Raw genomic sequence first — 20,896 nt, forward strand, 5'->3', positions numbered from 1 at the left:
CTGTCAAGTACAACCTCTTTATGTTATTTCATGTAAATGAAATGTAGGTGTGGACACAATGACATTACACCTTGTTGGTATCGAGCAGCGGAATGACTAAACAAGGGTCAAAAACCAAGAGGGGGGTGAATTGAATTTTTATAAGTCTTGACAGGTTTTAAAAATTTTCCTCAAAATTTAATTGATTAACTTAAAATAATAGTTACTTTAAAACCAAGTGTAGATAAATAAAGAGGTTAAGGGAGGAAGATGCACATTGATATTTATATTGGTTCAGATCAAAAGACCCTACGTCCAGTTGTTAATCTCTTAAACAAAGAGATTAACTCAATCACTATAATAATCATATTACAATAGATTATAAAAGAGTAAGGATTAGAAAACACCTCTCTTGAACAACCACAAAAGATGAATAAAAGCTCTCCCTAAATCAGATAGGGGATGACCAACTTTCCTAGCAACAGCACAACACTCAATCTTCTAAGAACTTTACTTAGAAAAAGTTATCACTCACTCACACTAGGCTTTTCAAAGCTATTTTTAAGAATCTCACAGAGTAACACTTTGCAGTCACAGAACAAGAACTCTGAATCTTAAAAAGGTAGTTTAAAGTTTGGAAAGTGAGTTCTATTTAAAGATATTTTCGCAAGCTGAGTTGGAAATGAAGAGTTTAGCTGAAATTGCCAAGGATAATCGATCACCATTTAAGATAATCGATTATTCCAATGATTTTCGAAAACAAAGTTTTGCAGTGTTAATCGATTACCCAAAATGGTAATCGATTATCTCATGTACAAATTTGAACAAATATTTTTATTACTACTAGTGGTAATCGATTACCAGAAATGGTAATCGATTATTTCAAGTCGTTTTTCAAGAGCCAAGTTATAACTGACAGTGATAATTGATTACCATTCGTGGTAATCGATTATCTTAAGTGGGTTTTGAAAAATAAAATTTTTTGAGTTGGTAATCGATTATTATAAGTTGGTAATCGATTACCATACTGATTTTTGCGAAAAAAAAATGAGTTTCTCTCAAAGAAGTTGCGAGCTGGCTGTTGTTCTAACAATTTTGCACATAACTAGAAAAAGTTTAAGGCTATTACAATAAGAATCTTTAAACATAAACTATATTGTCTTCAATATCTTCAAGTGTTTTCTTCAGCATCTTTATCATCATCAAAATCTTTTAATCAATCTTTGTCAACACACCTTTATTCCAATTTCAAATTCAGACAAATAATATATTAGTAGTTTATTAGCCTTTCAAAATGTGACTTGTAGTTGGATATAAAATTTAATTGGTATTAGTTTATTTGGACTTTGAAATTGATATATAGATTTGTTGCATCAGTTTTGCTGAATTTTGGTTTTAATAGTAAACAAATAAAGCATTTCAAGTTTTTACATGATAAGTGTTGGCTTGGCCAACACTACACGATAAATTTATTTAAATCTTAATAGCAAGAGAGCGCTAAGCTCATGCTACATATCATATCACTAAAAAATATTCTTGTTAAAGTGAGAGCTTCACGAACGCTACTATAAATCATATATTAAAAATTAACTTATTTAATTGTGTAGTGAGGGTGTAACCCATCCTAGTAGAAATATTATTTTAAAAAACAAAATATGTGCTCACAACATTATTATAAATTATATATGTAGCAAGGGCTAAAGCCCATAAGAAACAACAACTTTTAAAAAAAGAGTTTAAGTAAAGGCTGAACCCATGTAATAAGTTTTTTTAAAAGTAAAACTTTAGAGAGAGTTTTGCATTCACTACTACTAATATTACTTTTGAAAAAAATAAAACTTTAGCAAGGGCTTAGCCCTCACTCTCACTACTACTAATAATTTTTTGAAACTAAAATGTGGATGCAGGGGAGTGAAAAGAGGGCTTGACTATCAATTTTATGAGACGGTTGTATCAGCCCTTTGCTCCAATATATTACCCACCCTGGTATAAAGATAAGGCTTATTTCCCATGCTAATCTGACACATAAAGACCCCTAAGAGTTGGTTTTCCATCTTTTAAGAGGTTTTGTTGTGACACCTTTTCTGATGAATCCGACCCAAGCCCATTTCAAGGCTCAATACCAAAACAAGGCCCATGCCCAAATAAAAGCCCAATCACTAGAGGAATGCTTAAGAAGATTCAAAATGCTAGTGATGGTCAAGATCCTTCAGGGCCCAATGGAATCAAGCTACCTTTCAAATGGGCTAAGGAAGATATTAAAATGTAGATGAACATTTGAGTGCATATGCAAATTCGGTCAATGTAATTGGGCCATCCTTTGTAAATATTTTTTTGCATTGAATAATTGGATCAAAAATTCACCAAAGCATTGTTTAATTGGGCTCACGACCTCATTAAACAAGCTTTGGCCGAATAGGTGTCTAAAAATCATGCCACACTTAACACATTAAGCACATGTTGAAATGTGAAAGGTGTGACTTGTCACATGGCACTTTATCCACCAAATAAGGAGATCTAGATCTAGATCTAGAAAGAATTCAACACATGTAATAAACTTAGCCTACCTGAATTCTTCCTTCTCTTTAGGTTATATAAGAGAGCTCTCATGCATTGTGTAAATGTTACTCTTAATTTGAATGGTAAATGCCTTGATGTTGAGAGCATTCCACACATTTTCCTTATTGAGAGTCCTAAGAGCTAGGAATCTCCTTAGATCTCCTTTAGCCTCCTTCCTCTAGGATAGTTTCTCCTTCCTAGAACTTCATCTCCACCACACCATACCATAGCTTAAGGGCTTTCAACCTTGTTCCATTCTATTTCCGTGCAAGGCCCTCCATCATTTTCTTTTGCTTTTCTTGTAGTGATATAGAGTTTCATACAAAGTATGTGTAGGATGCAAAAAAGAGCATTATTTTTTATAGTTCTAGTAAACATTTAAAAACAATTGCTAAATTTTGTTTGGATATGAGGATAATGAATGATGTAATATATATAAACCTTCAATGAAACATGTGCATTTGGTTTGTCATAAGATGATATAGAATTTATGTATGTAATTCATAAGAAGAACAACTATCACTACAAGAAAAAATATTTTTAACAGGGGTTATTTTTAGCATTTTCAGGGGTTTTAACCCCCACTAAAAGCATTACTCGCGGTTTGTTTTTCCCTTAGAAAAACCAACATCGTTAACATATTACCAGCAGTTTTGGCTAACCCCTGGTAAAACAACACTTACCGGCGGTTTTGAAACCTCTGGTATTTACCGACAGTTTTGAAACCCGTAGTATTTACCAGCGGTTCTAGAACCCCTGATATTTATTGGCAATTTTGGAACCCCTGGTATTTATCGACGGTTTTGGAACCCCTAGTATTTACCGGCAGTTCTGGAACCCCTGGTATTTACCAACAATTCTGAAATCCCTGATATTTACTGACCATTCTAGAACCCTGTGTAACGATACTGAAATTCCCTTTCAGTGTTTTTTACCCTGCAATGCAATTCATATTTGTTGATGTTTTTACTTATTTTTCAAATTCCCTTAATTTTATCATTTTCATCCTTCCAACCATAACATTTGTGATTTTGTTTGCTGAAACTTAACCTATATAGTCTGGCTTGCTTATTATTATTATTATTATTATTATTATTAGATCCTTCCATGCTATGATGATTGTTGTGTGCTAAATACCTTGAATTTTAATGTATACTTTATTCCCAGAAGAGATTGGTGGTACATGATTTAGTTTGATTTTATGTTTTAATTACTTGTGTGTGTCCTGCAAAATGATCAATGTCTCAGCTGGATGAAGAAGGTATTAAATTTTTATATGGTTCAGAAATGAGGGAGGCAACAAGCCCATGTGCATGTTGATGGAGTTTCTTTCATGGCCATTAGTTTTATAGTCTTTGTCATTTTGTTTTGCAATATCAAATGCGTATTAACTAGGTGGGTGAATGTAGGGTTGGTGAGTGAACGTGGTTGGAATATTAATTCTATATATATATATATATATATATATATATATATATATATATATATATATATATATATATATATATATATATATATATATATATATATATATATATATATATATATATATATATATATATTATGCATAAATAAATAAATAAATATAGAAGTATCACGATATATTATTATTAAGGTCAATGGTATTGGCATATACATATCCCAATAATTGTGTGCAAAGTATAAAAGAATTCTTGGATCGGACACTGTGACAACTTCAGGTCCTTGCTTTTGAGAAAAATATCCATTATTTTAAGGGATTTGTTGCCTATATAAATTGTTGTAAGAGAATATAGCCACAAAGTAGAAGTGGAAAACTTAAATTTCAGCACTTACAGGGATACTAGGCTCTGGATGCATAAAAACAACCTGCAAAATCTGCTCCACTATTACTTGATCTTTCAGCTCACCAAATTGTTTAGACTTCACAACGATATGCTTCCTCCTGAAGGATTAGACTGTTTTCCTGGCCGAAGATCTTTCCAAACTTTCAGCATTCCTAACAAAAAGGTTTGATTAGATAGTTAACCACTATTTAAGAAATTAGAATAAAATATATAAACAATGGTGATTTATCATTTTAGAGAAACAAAACACAAAGACAAAGTAGATAGTAGTTATCATATCTGTGGATACAAATAGATCTATTACAGCCAGTGGTCAACAGAGGATCAAATAATGGACATCCTTGTGTTAATTATGTCATAACATAAAATGCATAATAAAAAATTCAAGTTTCCGTTAAAATTCAATTTGTGTTTCATCTCATGTATGCAACATATACCTTCGTGGGACTTTCAACATACTATAAACTGGCATATAATAATTTCAAAATACCCACACACACTAACAGATTCACATGCAATTATGTATAATAATCTTGTTTAAAAGCAAAAGCAATTTACCTATACCAAATTGAGGTGAGGCCAAAAGGTACCCCTTTTGGCCTCGGTTATTACCCGAGACCATAGAGTCCCTTTTATGCCTCGGTTCTAAATGAACCAGAGCCATAAGATTCATTTTCTGCCTCGGGTCCACGAGAATCGAAGCCATATGGTAAATGTAGAAACTTCCGCATATTCTCCCATGTGCACTCCTCCGAGTGCGACAGCTATTACAGCAGCCACCATTGCTGTCGCAACTGTATGGTGGGGTTCCCATGGACTACTTCCTTTGTGTACTCCACTTCACACACCCTTTGCGTATCCTCCTACACCACCCAGTGCACCTCCATCCATGGCTCCCACTGAAACACAACACAAAATTCAACAAGGAGAGGTTAAGCCAGAAAACCCTCCTCTGCAAGATCAGATACTAGATCCAGAACAATTGGAAGTTCTGCAAGCTCAACACTTAGTTTCGAATTCACCAAGTGTTTCTTCATCAGAATCTAAGGAGAAGGGTGATACCAATGTAAATACCGCATCAAAGGCTACTAATGATGAGATGAACCAAGCAGTTTCGAACTCACCTCCCACCGCGGGTGGGAGGTGATTTGCAATCGGTGAACCTGGATAGCGCGATGGAGGCGACGACGCACGACTATTGACGGAGGATGCTGGTCGACGATGGAGGCAGAGCGTGGTGGTGGTGGTAGAGCGGAGAAATTCACGCATAGAGAAGAGAGTTGGGGGAGACGATGAATAGTAGCTAGGGCTCGCGAATTGGGAATTTTAACAGCCCTTATGGCCTCAGTTCAATTAATAATCGAGGCCAAAAGCCCATTTATTGCCTCGGTCCTTAAAGACCCGAGGCCAAAAGCCTGATGCTGATGGCATTTTTGAAAATTTGAAAACCGATGCTACCTTATATGCTTCGGTTCTGTTGAAACCGAGGCCAAAAGTCCCAATTATTGCTTCGGTCTTTAAAGACCCGAGGCCAAAAGCCTGATGCTGATGGCATTTTTGAAAATTTGAATATTGACGCTGTCTTATATGCTTCGGTTCTGTTGCAACAGGGCCAAAAGTTGGATGAAAATTGCAAAAATGCCACCGTCTCCTTGTAGGCTTCGGTTCAACGACAACCGAGGCCTATAAGGCGAAGTAAAATGTCAAATCTGCACTAGTGGTATTTGACAGCTTTTCAAGAACTAACCTGATTACACAACAAAACAAACAAATTAAAGGCAAATTTGGCAAATGAACCGTCTCACAAAACAACAAAAAATAATTCAAACTCGCTTCTGAAACTGCTTAGTATCTATGAACTTCAAACTAAGCTGCAAAACCGAACAAAACGCAAAAAAAAAATCAAATTAATTAAAAAAATAATAATAGTATGCTTTAGTTTCTTCGTAGCTACAGGAGAATAAGATTCAAGAAACGAAAAGAATCGATTCAACTGTCGTGTGTTAGGTTCAGATTCAGAGCTCCATCGACATGGACGACGGAGAAGAGGAAGAGCGAGGCGGTGACTAGTGAGTTAAGGTTGTGCTCTATTGAGAGCATCTCTACAAGCAGCTTCAGGGAGAAGATCGATTGTCAATTGACTCTCGCCAATACCGCACTTCCAGATGCAATGCAAGCGACCTGCAAGGAGGCGACACATGAGATTTGCGAGTCGCCGTGTGTTTCGGAGATGGAGTGTGATAGAAAATTTTGAAGGTGATAGAGGAGAAGAAGAAGATTAAATCGTGGTTGGGGTGTATAAGGGTTAGGCGAAGCAAAAGTGTGGTTGAGAAATTAGATCCGCGATTTCCGATGTTATGCCTAAGGAAAAAGAAAAAATGAGATTGATAGAGATGGTATTGCGGAAGGGAAATGAAATTTTACTTCATTACGATTTTCAAACGTATAGGAATTTTTATGATTATACTCTTTAACTTACCCAGGATTTATATAAAACCTCCGACATTTACTTGGGGTTTTTATTAAATCTCAAAAACTTCCTAGAAGTTTAAAAAACCTCTATTACATACATCTATTACCGGAGGTTATTGTAACTTCCGCTAATGAACCCTCATTAAAATTAATAATTTTTGTAGTGTATATATAAGCTCATTCTAGATAGTTGTTAGAATGAATTCAACCTCTCTCACCCTCTCTTCGAACTTTATCACTAACCCAACTTTATATTTTCTTAAATTACATTAATTTTAACTCCTAAACGAATGACTAATATAAAACTATATTTTATATATTATATTGCATTATATTATTCATTTTAATTTATTTAATTATTATTTATGGCACAATATCTAACTGGTAAATAATGCAAGTTATCCTATATGTCTAGACTTTCTAAGAGTAAATTATAGCCAAGTTTCAACAATGCTATTTGATGCCAAAACCAACTACAAGTGACAAAAAAAGCTAGATCACTATCCATTCACGGTTCACTCTTGGCCACAAATTCAACACAGCCTATCCACTGCGAAATCCAACTGGTTAGAAACCGCGATATCTTTTCATTTTAACTTGTACCCTCTCTTTTCATGATGGAAGTTTCGTTTGAAAAAAATGAATCCAAACCACTCAAAGGCTGTTTGCACTTTTATACTGCTCAATTTGTTTTTCATCGGTTGTTTTGCATGGGATAATCTCCCTTGTCCTCCAAAATCCGCTACCCCACCACCTTCCACTGCACCGCAGAAATGCCCCATCAACACGCTCAAGTTTGGTGTTTGTGGAAGTTGGTTAGGGTTGGTAAGAGAAGAAATTGGAAGTAAACCAAGCGAGAAGTGTTGCAGCGTGGTGAAAGGTGTGGCTGATCTTGAAGCGGCACTGTGTTTGTGCACTGCTATTAAGGCCAATGTGCTGGGATCTGTCAAGCTCAAAGTTCCTGTTGCTGTTACTTTGCTCATTAATGCTTGTGGGAAGAAGGTTCCCTCTGGATTTGTCTGTGCTTAGAATAATTTACAAATAATGTCTCTGTCTTTTCTGTATCTGTTGCTTTCTGTTTAACTAAAAGTGCTGCTTAGGCTTTCGTTTGGGATACTGAAGTTCACAATGCTGGCTTTCGACATTTTGAACACAGTATTCAAAGCATTAGTTTCCCTAAAATTAGTGTTATCATGTTAATGTGGCCCTTTAGTAACCTGAATAAATTCTTGAGTAATGCTCAGCCTCTAATTTCCACTCTACCACAATGGAGACATGGTTGACAAATAAACTTTTGAAATTCCAAAAGGTGAAAGATATCAAAATGTAATCATTCTCAGTTCTTTCATATCAGGTGCAACTTTTTTAAATATATAAATACTTATACTTTGCTCATTAAAAAAATTAAAAAAATAGATAAGAATTAAAAAATGAGAAGGATGGATAAGTCTTGTTTAACAACACATATGTAAAAATATAGTACTTTCATTTTTCGGAAGATTTTAAGAACTCTACTTTGGTACAATTTTTTGGAATTTCTATTTATTATAATTTTCTTATATAATATAAAAAGTGGTACCATTTATGACTTTATTCCTTTAATATAAAAATTAACAAATATTATTTTTTCTGTTAGATTATTACAATAATTTTGTTTATATTATTTGAAATGTTAGTGTGTAATCCCACTTTTTTAAAAACAAGCACTACAAAAAAAATTGATATTTATAACGGTTAAAATTACAAATTTTGACGGTTAAAAATTGTCACAAATAAAATTTTTGACGGTTTAGAAAACCGTCAAAATTACGGATGTCAAAAACAATGTGACAAAAAAATAATAACCGCTAGTATTGTTGTCAAAAAAGAAAAAGAATTTATCAGCGGTTAAAAATCACTACAAAATTTACTTTCATTTTATAATATTTTATCATATTTTGAGGTTAAAATCCGTCACAAAATGTATCATGTTTTGCGGTTAAAAACCGCTACAAAATATATTATACACAAAATGTATAATTTTTTTACGGTTAAAAACCGCCATAAAATATATTATAGTTTCACAATTAAAAACTGTCAAATTTATATGAAATACATTTTAAATTTTTTAAAATTCCAAAAACTTTTATGTCAAGAAATTCACTGATGAAAAACACTGGTCCACTAATGTACAAAAACTTTTATATTGAATGGATGGAATGCAATGCACAAAACTTTTATATCGAATGGAAGGAATGTAGGATGATGAAACAATTCATCTGTGTAAGTTTCAAATGAGGAACTAACTATTAAAGAAGGAGTTATTTAAAGAAGGAACAAATAAAAATTCAATAGAACTAAACTTTAAGCAAATAAAAATTCAATAGAACTAAACTTTAAGCACATCAGAAGAAGTAGGAAATACTGTAACATATTCATGGATTAATCGTATAACATTTCATTCATTCATTACAATTTACATTTTTAGTCTTTTACTTTCTCTAATTCTCTCTTTTGTCAAAGGCCTGCACCATGTATTCTAACAGAAAATTATAATTTGCTTACAGCAGTACTGTGAGATAGAGTTATCAACTTCTAAATTGTGTTTTCTGCCTCCTCAATTGGTTGCATGTTGTCCAATATGTCCATAGGTAATCTGAAATGATTGTGAATATTTGAGAAATCAACACAATGAGTTAGAATAATCTTTTCACCAACCAAGATTTAAAAGCATTTAAACTCACCTTGAGAAATATTGGTCTAGATTTCAGATGATTCCAAAGTGCAGCAAAACTGGTCCGTGAGAATAGCAGCAAAAACTCACTGCAGATTAAAGATGAAATTGAAATATAATTGCAGGATCAGTGAGTGAATGAATGTAAGTTAGGATGTAATAGGTGCAAAATGATAAATGAAATTGGAAAAAGGCAGCAGAATTTACTGCAGCAGTGTATATGCTAAAATCAGACTTGAATTGTGAACATCAATGCAATATGAGTGTGTCTGAATGGCAGCAGTGTGCGGTGGTATATTGAATTAAATCCAGAAGCAGTGGTATATTGAGCAGAAGCAGTATGCATTAACCATGTGGCAATAGAAATCAAAACGTGAATGCAAAATCAGAATGGTGCCAGCAATAGATGTAGCTAGAAAAAAGAGTTGAAGGAACATAGTTCAAGAAAAAAAAGTCTTAATTCCCATAACATTCTTAAATAATTGACTTGAGATGCTTATTATACTAAAATGTTTATATTAGTTATTTACGTTTAGACAAGATAATGTGAATGCTAAAAGTTAGGGCACCTCATGGTTGATATGTAATAAATAAATAAATAATGAAGGACTAAAATTGAAAGAAAAAAGGTTAAAAGGTGCTATTAAACCTAGTATCCTACACCAATTGTTGATAAGATGAAGTAAAACTAGATTTATAATCAAGTTAATATAAGTTACACCATTGCAGCACAGCAAAATACCTTCTTCCAATCCAAATTCTTGTCTCACAATTCGTCAAATGAAATGGAAATACCAATACAAATTTATGGTATTCAAGCCTGAAAAACTCTTTCATGGTTTAATAACATGGGACTTGGAACATCTTTCACAGTAAATTGTTTAAACTCGGAGAGAGACACAGGCAGGGAAAATTATCTGTTAGAACTTACTTCAACACGGCTTGCAAGAACACTAAATCATGAACCTCCTTCCATATCTTTCTACCCTTTTTTGGTGCAGATCATGACAAACCTTGATGCTCTAGGCCAGGACCCTTATCTGAGAGAACACTTGCACTGGTATACTTAACACAAAGATAAACTTTGTTTAAAATTAAACCCACCCACCCTTAACAACTCAAATGAAAACACTTTGAAAGTAATGAATCAGTTATCCATTCGACATTCTTGTTAGATGTGTGTGTCTTTTGATGAAGTTTAAATTTTGCAAGACATATGCATTCCTTTCATTGAATCAAACAACAGAGGTAACAAACATGTATACATATACATATACATACCTTTGTATATATTCTGTAAAAGTTGTAAGGTGTTGTAGCTACCATCGTTTTCCTCCACCCACCCTAAAACCAAAAATAGTTTTAAAGGGTGAATAAATCTCGGTGACTGAACAACAAACATAACAAAACTGCATAGAAGATATAAGGTAAAGTAGCGATTGTTAGGTATCTAACAGAAAATAATTTTGTTTTTTGCAGGATAGTGACAGACATTCCAGGCACAACAGATGCTACATTTGGTAGGTTGATGTAAATGATTGATCTAGAAGGAGAAATGTGGGAACTTACTTCTTGTGTGTGGTGATCGGATGATGAGAGAGACTAACAAGTGAATGTTGGAAAGATTGCATCAAGTCTGCAAAGTTAAACTATAAACAGCTAACCATGACATAATCCTGTCAAATTTGTATGTCTTGGGCAATTGGCGATAGTCACACAATAGAAATTTGATGCTGTCCTAGAATCACCACATTAAAATAACATGAATTTGCTTTTAGCTTATTCTGAATTTATAAAGATTCAATCATACTTTTGTAAGTAAATTCATGGAATTGAAAAATAATGAGCTTGTTGATACCTAAAGTCCAGCATCTTTGACTCTTTGTTCTACAAGTTTCAGTGGTTCCTTAGACAAAGTAATACTAGTGTATTTGCAGCCTATTTGTTTAACAACTTCAATGGCTAAACTTCCCTATCCACATCCAATCTCAAGAATTTCATCGTCTTATCAATTTTAGCCTTGATTTTTTTTTTTTGAAAAAGAAAATCACATTAGACTTTTTTAAGATAATAGCTGAAATTCTAATAAAATAGAAATCAAAGGCACACATACCTTTTGAATCAGAAGGGATATTTTTCTCCTTTGTGCATCTTTCAAGTCTTCATCTTTGTTCTATCAGAAAATTTAACAAAGAAAAGAAGGAATATTATTAGCTATTGCTGCTGCAAAAATTGGAGAAATACTTTTGATATGAACTTCAGACTCAAGCATCATATAGTTGTTCTTTCCTTGAACATTGCCCATGAGTATTTCATTGTTTCATCCAAGAAAATTGCAAAGAGTTCATTGCTCTGGAAACAAACCGAAGAAAAATTGGTATGTATTCCAATTAGTACTTTGTATTAAAAGAAAAATTGCTCTGGAATCACTGAAACACATGTTTAGTGAAATGATTGTTCCGACAAGTAGAAGGTCAAGTATTACTCCTGCTATATCTTTTACCATTACATATATAATATGCACTGCTTATACTGATTATAATGAAATGCCACTCTTGACTCTTGAGAAATTAAGTAGCTATGTTCTTGAAATTAATTATATTACCTCACCAAAAATAGTCAAGGAAGTTCCAAGAGGAAGTATCCTTTCAATTCTCTTGACTCCAAGCATCTAAAAGCACGATGTCAATTTTGTCAGTTTACAAAAATAAGCAACTCAATTCTTCAATTTATCTTTTATTTTTGGAGGGACCAGCAGAAAGGATTGGATGGATGAAAAGACTCACCTTTAGACCTTGGAGATAATCCAATGTTCCACATACAAGTGACCTACCTGACTCTTCAAATGCCTACTTCCAACAGGTAATGCAAAACTAATTGCACCCCGAGCTCCAACCACATGCACACGATCACTCCCATCATCCTAATATATAATGACAGAGGAACTGTAATCTTAAATGTTTACTTCAAGTGCATTTGGTTTTCATTTAGATATTTATTTTATATATATATATATATATATATATATATATATATATATATATATATATCAATTCTAATAATTGGTAGGAGGAGAGGAATGTTCACTTAATAGATTTAAAGATTATTCTAACAAACAAATATCTCGTCAGTCTGATAAGAAATAATAACAATAATCAAATGTTAAAAAAAACTTTATTACAGGAACAGACTCAACAGAGGCAAAATACTCACCAGATACCAAGGAACCTCTTTACTCATTGATAGCATCAAAGCAGAATCTTGTATCCAGGAACCAGCATCATTGTGTTTAAGAAAATGCTGCTCTGCCTAAGAAAAATTGCAAAACATTTTCAATATCAAAACCAATGCCCTCATGAAATGTCCTCATGAAATGGAGATATTCATGGTTTACGTATACGTACAGTTTCTTTAACTATTACGCCTCGTAAACCACTGAACTCACAGTTAATTGGGGGTTTCAGAGGCAACTCTTCCAGAAATTGTAACAATGTAATATTTCAGCATCTAACAGTTGATCTGAAAAGTGAGGAGACCCAGGCATGATCAGAAACCATAACATCACATATTATCAAGTAGTAAACTCTAATGTAAATTGCAATGAAAGAACATCTAACCTTGTCTATTCAGCACCATAGAAATGTAAACACGGTGTCAATAGCAGTGATAGAAATGGGGATGGGTGATTTAGGTTTCACCATGAAGAGATAAAATCTCACTTAAATTATGAAAAATTTACCTGGACAAGTTTTCGAAAATCTTACATTCAAGTTTCACATAACACCTGAACACACCCAGGATAAGAGAAGACGTAAGAAAATTCAACGTAGAAAGAAAACCAATGAAATTAAAATTTTCTAACCTGTACAATCAAGAATCGCGGAATCAAGAATCGCAGAATCAAGGATCGCAGAATCAAGAATCATAGAATCGAAAAAAAAAAATTAGTTATAGTGGTAACCATGAACCTGTGACCCTTATGGAAAAAAGGAACAGTGCTAAAATAACTTTCAAAGAATTTGCAAACAAACAAAAGAATGAAATAATTTAGGATATAAATAATTTGAAAAATTGTAGCGGTGAAAATAACCCGTCAAAAATGTAAATATTCTGGCGGTTAATTATAACCGATAATAAAAAATTGCTAATAAAAATGATTTTTTTTTGTAGTGAAGTAACTTAACTTTGAGCCACTATGTGTCAATTTATTAATTATTTCTTGTACTTTTTTAATAATGCTCTTATCATCAATTTGATAGAAGAGCATACTTTGACGGAGTGACTTTAAAATGTCAAAATGTTTGAAAAGAAAGGATGGTTTTGTTAAATTAAGAAATCAAGAAAGGGGAGAATTGGTTTTAAATTTTTTTTGCGAAAATAATTTCTTTCTATAGAACAATTTTAATTTAAAAGTTAGAATACATTTAACTTGAAAATTAATTGATGAAAGAATTAGAAAGCAATTAGAGATGTCAAAATGAGTTTCAACCCGTGAGCCAATTTGGGTATCAAAATACAGTTTTTTCAAAAATGGGTTGAATTCAACCTGACTCACTTAACCCACATGATAGACCTTGTAGCACGAAAATGAAGAGGAGAAGGTCAATGGCTGTAGCGGAAATGGAGTGAAATGGAGGAGTGGATTCAAGCTTGGAGGCTCTTGAAGTAATGAAGGTGAAATGGAGAGGAAACCTAGAAGAGAAATTTATTCTAGGGAAGGAGGCTAGAGGAGTTCTTGGTAAAAATTAGTCTAGCAAAGTGACTCTAGACGCAATAGGTGGAGTACTCTCAACACTTAGTCTATTACCAATCCAAAGTAACCAAATACAAGAGTAGAATGACCTCATTTATAGGAATCATGGATGGCCAAATGAAGTGAGAAATGTAGCATGAAATGAAATGGAGATGTAGCTTGGAGAATAAGCACAAAGGTGGGTCGTGTAATGCAAAGGAGAAAGGGATCTAATGTCATGTGGCAAATCACACTCTCCTTGCATGCACCAATTTATACAAGAGGCGCTCCAAAGCCTTGTCCTCCAAGCTCATTCTCAAGCAAGTGATTTTAATGGGGCTTGCATTAGCCCAATTTGAAACTAAACAACAAAGTACTTTAGTATTTTTATTCTATAACATGGCTTAACATGTCGCCTAAAATAAAAGCTATTCTAATGCTTCAATCATTTGTGCTCTCATATATCTTCTTTAGCCCATGGGAACAACATATAAAGCCCATGATGAACTTGATCCTCATGAGGCAAGCGCATTTGGATCCTTCTAAGCATGCCTCTTGTTATTGGGCCTTTGATTGAGCTTGGATCTTTAGGAGCATGTGGCCTAGATTGGGCCTTGAGCATGATTTGGGCCTAGGTGTTGGCCCAAGATATAAGCCTTGGGGTGGATGCATCACCACGAGTTAAAGGGGTTCGACCCGTGTTGAGGGTGTGTTGACCTACTTAACCCACAAACATTTTTCTTACAATTTTTTTTTAATTTTTTTAATAATTACATACTACCCTCATTATATAGGTTTATAATTTCATATTTTTAAATGCTAGAATGTTGCTCAATAATATTTGAATAGTTTGAATGTTTAATTAATTTGATTGTTAAGTTATATACATTGATACTTTAATCTTTAACTATAACTTTTATAGTAAATTACTCAATCAATTGTCTTATAACTTTGATGTGTAGTTTTTTTATTTATATTTTGTTGAATAGCATGACAAAAAATGTGTAATATTAGTCATGTTTTCTTGAACTATATAGACACTTTCTTGGAAATAATTCATCATATATTGGTGGTGAGCATGATGAAGACATTGGTTCTTGATTTTATTGTGATGATCATCTCATGGATTGCTTAAAAATTTATTTAAATATATGAATACTTAAAAATAAATACATAAATAATTTTTTTATGTGGGTTGGTGAGTTAACCCACTTAACCCACTAACCCATAGTGGGTTGAGCTGGGTTAGAAAATTTCTGGCTCACCATATAGTGAGCCGGGTTGGGTTCACTCATTTTCAACCCCGCTCGTGGTGAGCCAACCCGTGTGAGCCAGGTTGGCTCATTTTGAAATGTCTAAAAGCAATATAAAAAAAAAGAGATATAGAAAAAGACAATAATTTATATTGGTTGAAATTCAACCAATCTTACGTCTACTTTTTAGTTTTTTTCACTAATGCAAGAAAACCTTCTTATACCATTTAATCTATACATGTTTATAGGTAGTATAGAAAGTTTACACTTTTATATTGGTTCCATAACTGATATAGAAAGTTCCTTTCTTTTATATCGATCAAAGCCACAACCGGTATTATAACTTGAGATTGTTCTTTCTTCTTCTCACCTATGAACACAACATTCTTAGACTCACCTGCCATGAATCTAGAACAAAACCAAGATCAAAAATAGGTATTCACTAATTGAATGAACCACCAATCACATTAATTTCCATCGTCGACGACAATATTATCGCCAATGGTAGTGTTCATTTTCTTCCCCACGTGTGAGAGCTTCTTCCCCTTTTCATTCATTCCAAACAAAAGCAACCGAGGTGTAGTGACTCCGAAAAACCTCTCAATTGTTGCCACTGCGCTTGTAATTGTGGTTGTTGATGGCACTGCCGCCACTGTTAGAGTCATTGTTGGCGCTGACACAACCTTTCTACTCCTTCCTTTGCATAGGAGTGGTTTCCTTCTTCGTCACCAAAATCACAACTCCCTCCATTGTTGCTCTAAGAGTGATGCATCTTATCCTTGCCATCATTGTTGTCGATTGTCAATCTTGTCGTAGTGAGAGGCGTCAGTGAAGATGGAGTAGAATGGTTGGATGAAATTTGTTATAAGAAAATCATGATGAGTATGGAAGTGAAGATGGCGAATGGTAATGAGGAGTTCAGTGAAGATGGGGAGTTGGTGATGGAGAAAAAAAATGGAATGATTTTGTATCGAAAGGGGTTAGGGTTTACTCCTTTGCTCAACTTCACATTGTATACAAGTTGTAAAGTTTAGTTTATGCAATTTAATTTTACTAAAACAAAAATAAAATAATCAATAGAAGAAGAAAATAATTAAAATTAAAAAAATGTAGAATTAATTTAATTAAGACTAACTTAAGTACATGATTGAAACTACTTAAGAGGTGTAAGACTAATGCAAAATGCATAATGCATGAAATCTTAATGGTGTGATGTAGTGCTGATTTATTAGGACAAAATGGGTGCTAGATGATTAATGCAAATCAAAAAATGATACATAATGCATGATGCATGGAAGCTAATGGGAGGATGAATTAAACTTTAATTGAAATGAAAGTGATCCTAGACGAGTGGTAACTGTAGTTCCACATTTATGATGATAAAATCTATGCAGAATTCAATCTCACTTTGAACATAAAACAATACTAGCCAAGCTTTCACACACACATTAAAGACTATGATAAAATGCAAAGATTTAAATGAATGCATAACCATTTTTATGCAGAACCAATTTTATGCATAAAACAGAACATGTACAGGTCCAAGAATTCCATTCAAATTTGACCATAGAAGCACTAGTTGTGACAAAAACAAGGCAACAACAACAGCAAAATTCACTGGAATATGACAACATGGTCAATTTTCTCGTTTCTACACTTAGTTTTTGCATTTTTAGAGAGCTTTGAAGAGCCATTGAAAGCAGCCACTCTACTTTGACGTTTTGGTTCAATTTGGACAACATCCAGTTTAGGGTTTCACATTCTGGTTTGAATATTTACATTTCTAGTGCAGTTTCTCCCTTTCTATGATGCATTTCCATTATGGTTTGTGTTGTAATTCGAATCCCATGGAGAACTAATTTTAAGTATTGATTCTTTAATGAGAATGTAATGAAATCTTAAGATAATCTTTATGTTTTCACTATTTATGTTGCTCTTTATCATTTTAATCAGTGCTTTATTGTTGAGTACGAATTTTTGGCATGCTTAATGTTAGAGTTCTGTTCTTGCATTTGAAACTAAATTGAGTAATGCTTAATATTTCTAGATTATTGTTTCTAGATGTCCTTAGAGATGAATAATCAATGGGCATAATTAAAATGATGCGTATATTACTTAATTGCATAATGAACTCGTGTTAATTCTCGCTAAGTGGATTAATTTTGGTTTCATGAAAGTTAACTGGACAAAGTATTTAATCTAGTAATCTGTGATGCGTGGAATTACATTCAAATTAGAGAATCAATACCTTTTAATCATTGTTTATTGAACTTGTTATTCCCTGAATTTTTTCAAATCCACTCCCTTGTGTTGCATTTGGAACCTTTGATTAAAAATATTGGTCATTATAAGACGACCTTAGGATAACTCTTCAGTACTGAATTTATTTGTTTTATTTGATTGAATACGACCTTGATAACACAAGCTACAAACACGACAAGAAAAAATCAGAGCATGCCCAGTTATATCCAAAAAAAAGGCCACTAGTTTTACATCTTCAAAGATATATACAGACCCAGTTGCAATGAATATGCATTTGAAATTTCCAAAATAGAAATGACACTTAACTGACATGCATGAGCACCTAAATCACATAATTTTAGGTGGAATATGGATACAGATATTAAAAAAACAGGTGGAACTGGCTAAAAAATAATATGCATGAAATTAAATTGTAACATTAAACTAAGCTGTGATAGCAAAAAACTAGTATAAAATAGTAGCATACAATGTTTAAATGTTATCCTAGTATGCTTTATGCTCAACAAATTAAAAATAGGATATAAGACAAATGCACAATCAATATTTATTAATGAATTTATGCACTATTGAAACCATCTAGAATGGCATCCACTGTTTGGTATTCATGAATCCAAATGGCATCCTTAAGCAAATATGTGACAACATTAAATTAGCATCTAGTAGTAGGAGGATAATTCAAATGTGCATAAAACCATATTGTAGCAATTAGTGACAACATTTATTTTAATAGCACATAAGAGAACTTGAGGTGCAACAATGAATTTCAAATAATAATGTTGAATGCTCAATCATAAACAACTAATAGATGCAGATGTAGGTGCACGTGAAACTCTAGACAAATTTGGAACATAATCTACAACAGAAAACCAAGTCCATTGGGTTCATTTTCATATGCAATGCGAAACTACATGAAAACATGTATGAAAATCTTATGGTATTAGCAGACCAACACATGACAACCACAAAATACTAAACCTATTCAAATCAGAATGCAAAACAAATGCACAAAATCTAATATGAGTGAATTGATGGTAATGAGAGGTAGAAAATAAAGATCTCTACAAACTACCATTAGGACTCATGAATAAAAGCTAGCAACTCTAAGACTCAATAAAATTAAATAATTAAATAAATAGAGTGTGTGCTCCTAGGAACAAGGAATTGATAAAGAAGATTTTAGAGGAGGGGCATAAGAGTCGTCTTAGCATACATCCAGGTATGACTAAGATGTATAAAGACCTGAAAGAATCCTTCTGGTGGACGAGTATGAAGATAGATGTTGGAGTGCCAAAAAGTGAAGATTGAACACCAAAGGCCAAGGGCATGCTAGTGACACTTGATATTCCTCAATGGAAATGGGATAGCATTTTCATGAATTTTGTTACTCATGTGCCGAGGTCAACAAAAGGCAATGACTCAATCTGGGTGATTATAGACAGATTGACTAAATGTGTGCACTTTCTACTGATTAATCAGAAGACGTCCATGGATAAATTGGCAAAGTTGTATGTTAGGAAGGTGGTTAAGTTGTATAGGGTACCGACGAGCATCGTGTCAGACCGCGATCTAAGGTTCACGTCAAGGTTTTGACAGTCACTATAGATGACATTTGGTACTCAGTTAAGAATGAGCTCAGCATATCATCATCAGATACATGGTCAATCTGAGGGAACCATTCCATCTCTGGATGTTTTGTTTAGGACGTGTTTATTGGATCATCATGGCATTGGGAGTGAGATGCTTCCATTGGTGCAGTTCACGTACAACAGTAACTATCACTCCAGCATTGGGATGACGCCATATGAGATCACTTTGTCACCGCACTTGGCAAACTTCTATAATGTCTTCCATGTGTCACAGTTGAGAAAGTACATTGCAAGTTCTACTCATATGTTGGAGGCGGATGATATCTAGGTTCAAGAGGATCTGACGGTGGGAGTTGGACCAGTGAGGATCTTGGATTCTTAAGTCAAGCAGCTTAGAGGGAAGGAGATTAGGACAGTGAAAATCCTATGGGACGAGGTAACCCAGGAGAAATGGAAGATGTCATGAGACAATCCTATACGCACCTATTTCTTGGTAAGTCCAATTTTCGGGGGGAAGTAACACTTGAGAAAATTAAATAATTAAAAAAATAATTATTTAATAAATATGGGTAATGAAATATTTATGAAATTTAATTCGAGGAGTTATAACAAGGAATAGTACTAGCTCATGTAGTTAAGAGTACTTGGTTATGTGAGAGGAGTTGGGTTTGAGTCCTTGTATGCCATTATTGTGCTGATTTAATTGGTTTATTATTTTAGAAATTTACGTGGCCATGTTGCATGATAATATAATCCTAGATGTGTAGGACCAAGAAAACCACCTGTTAATGGGATTTTATGGCCATTAACGCCCCTTTAAGCCACATTTTCGGTTTATTATTAATTTAATTAAACTAATGGCTGAAAAGTGGAAAAGAAAGGGTTAGTGGAGAAAGAGAAAGAACAATTTTCGTGTGGCAGTAGTAAGGTACTAAAACAGCAGGAAAGAAGGATGGAAAGAAATGTGGGAACAAAAGACACGAGCTAGGGCACTTGTGGAATAGGAACGTACTCTAAGCATGCAATTTTAGCAAGGAAATCTAGGTTAGGAGAGTTGAACCCATGTTTTTTGTGAATTTACAATAAATTCATAATTGCATGAATTGTTATATGTTCATGTCTATTTCTTGTTCGTGTTTTTGGAATTTTCCAGAAATCGCCTGACGGCGTTGATTGTTTGTTAGGCGACATAAACCTTCTATGTAGTTTCTGGGTTTTTGAGGATGAATCGTCTGGCAACGATGGAGACCTGTCAGGCGACACATAAGGGAGAACCCAATGTTCTAGGTTTTGGCAAGAACCGCCTAGCGGCGATGAATGCTCGCTAGGCGACTCATTTGGTTTTGTCATGTTTTTGGGTTTTTATGTGATCTAGGGCAATTCTGATTGGGAGAAAATGGTTATTAAGGTTTTCTTAATGGATGAATGCCTTGAATATATTATGCCTTGAATATATGAATGCCTTGAAAATGGTTATTAGCGTCGTGATATTGATGATTGGATGATGTTAGGAG

At 33.8% G+C, this 20,896-nt stretch overlaps 1 protein-coding gene and 1 pseudogene across 1 annotated transcript; one reads left to right on the forward strand and one right to left on the reverse strand.

The window, feature by feature from the left end:
• Positions 1 to 7,258: 7,258 nt before the first annotated feature.
• LOC114184239 (putative lipid-binding protein At4g00165) lies at positions 7,259 to 8,087 on the forward strand. The gene has a single exon (XM_028071521.1). The coding sequence runs from the start codon at positions 7,476 to 7,478 to the stop codon at positions 7,863 to 7,865; it is 390 nt and encodes a 129-aa protein (XP_027927322.1). The 5' UTR covers positions 7,259 to 7,475; the 3' UTR covers positions 7,866 to 8,087.
• Positions 8,088 to 9,228: 1,141 nt separating this feature from the next.
• On the reverse strand, positions 9,229 to 13,577 carry LOC114183122 (annotated as a pseudogene).
• Between the last annotated feature and the right edge of the window lie 7,319 nt (positions 13,578 to 20,896).

This window comes from Vigna unguiculata, chromosome 5 (assembly GCF_004118075.2).
Source record: "Vigna unguiculata cultivar IT97K-499-35 chromosome 5, ASM411807v1, whole genome shotgun sequence".
NCBI lineage: Eukaryota > Viridiplantae > Streptophyta > Magnoliopsida > Fabales > Fabaceae > Vigna > Vigna unguiculata.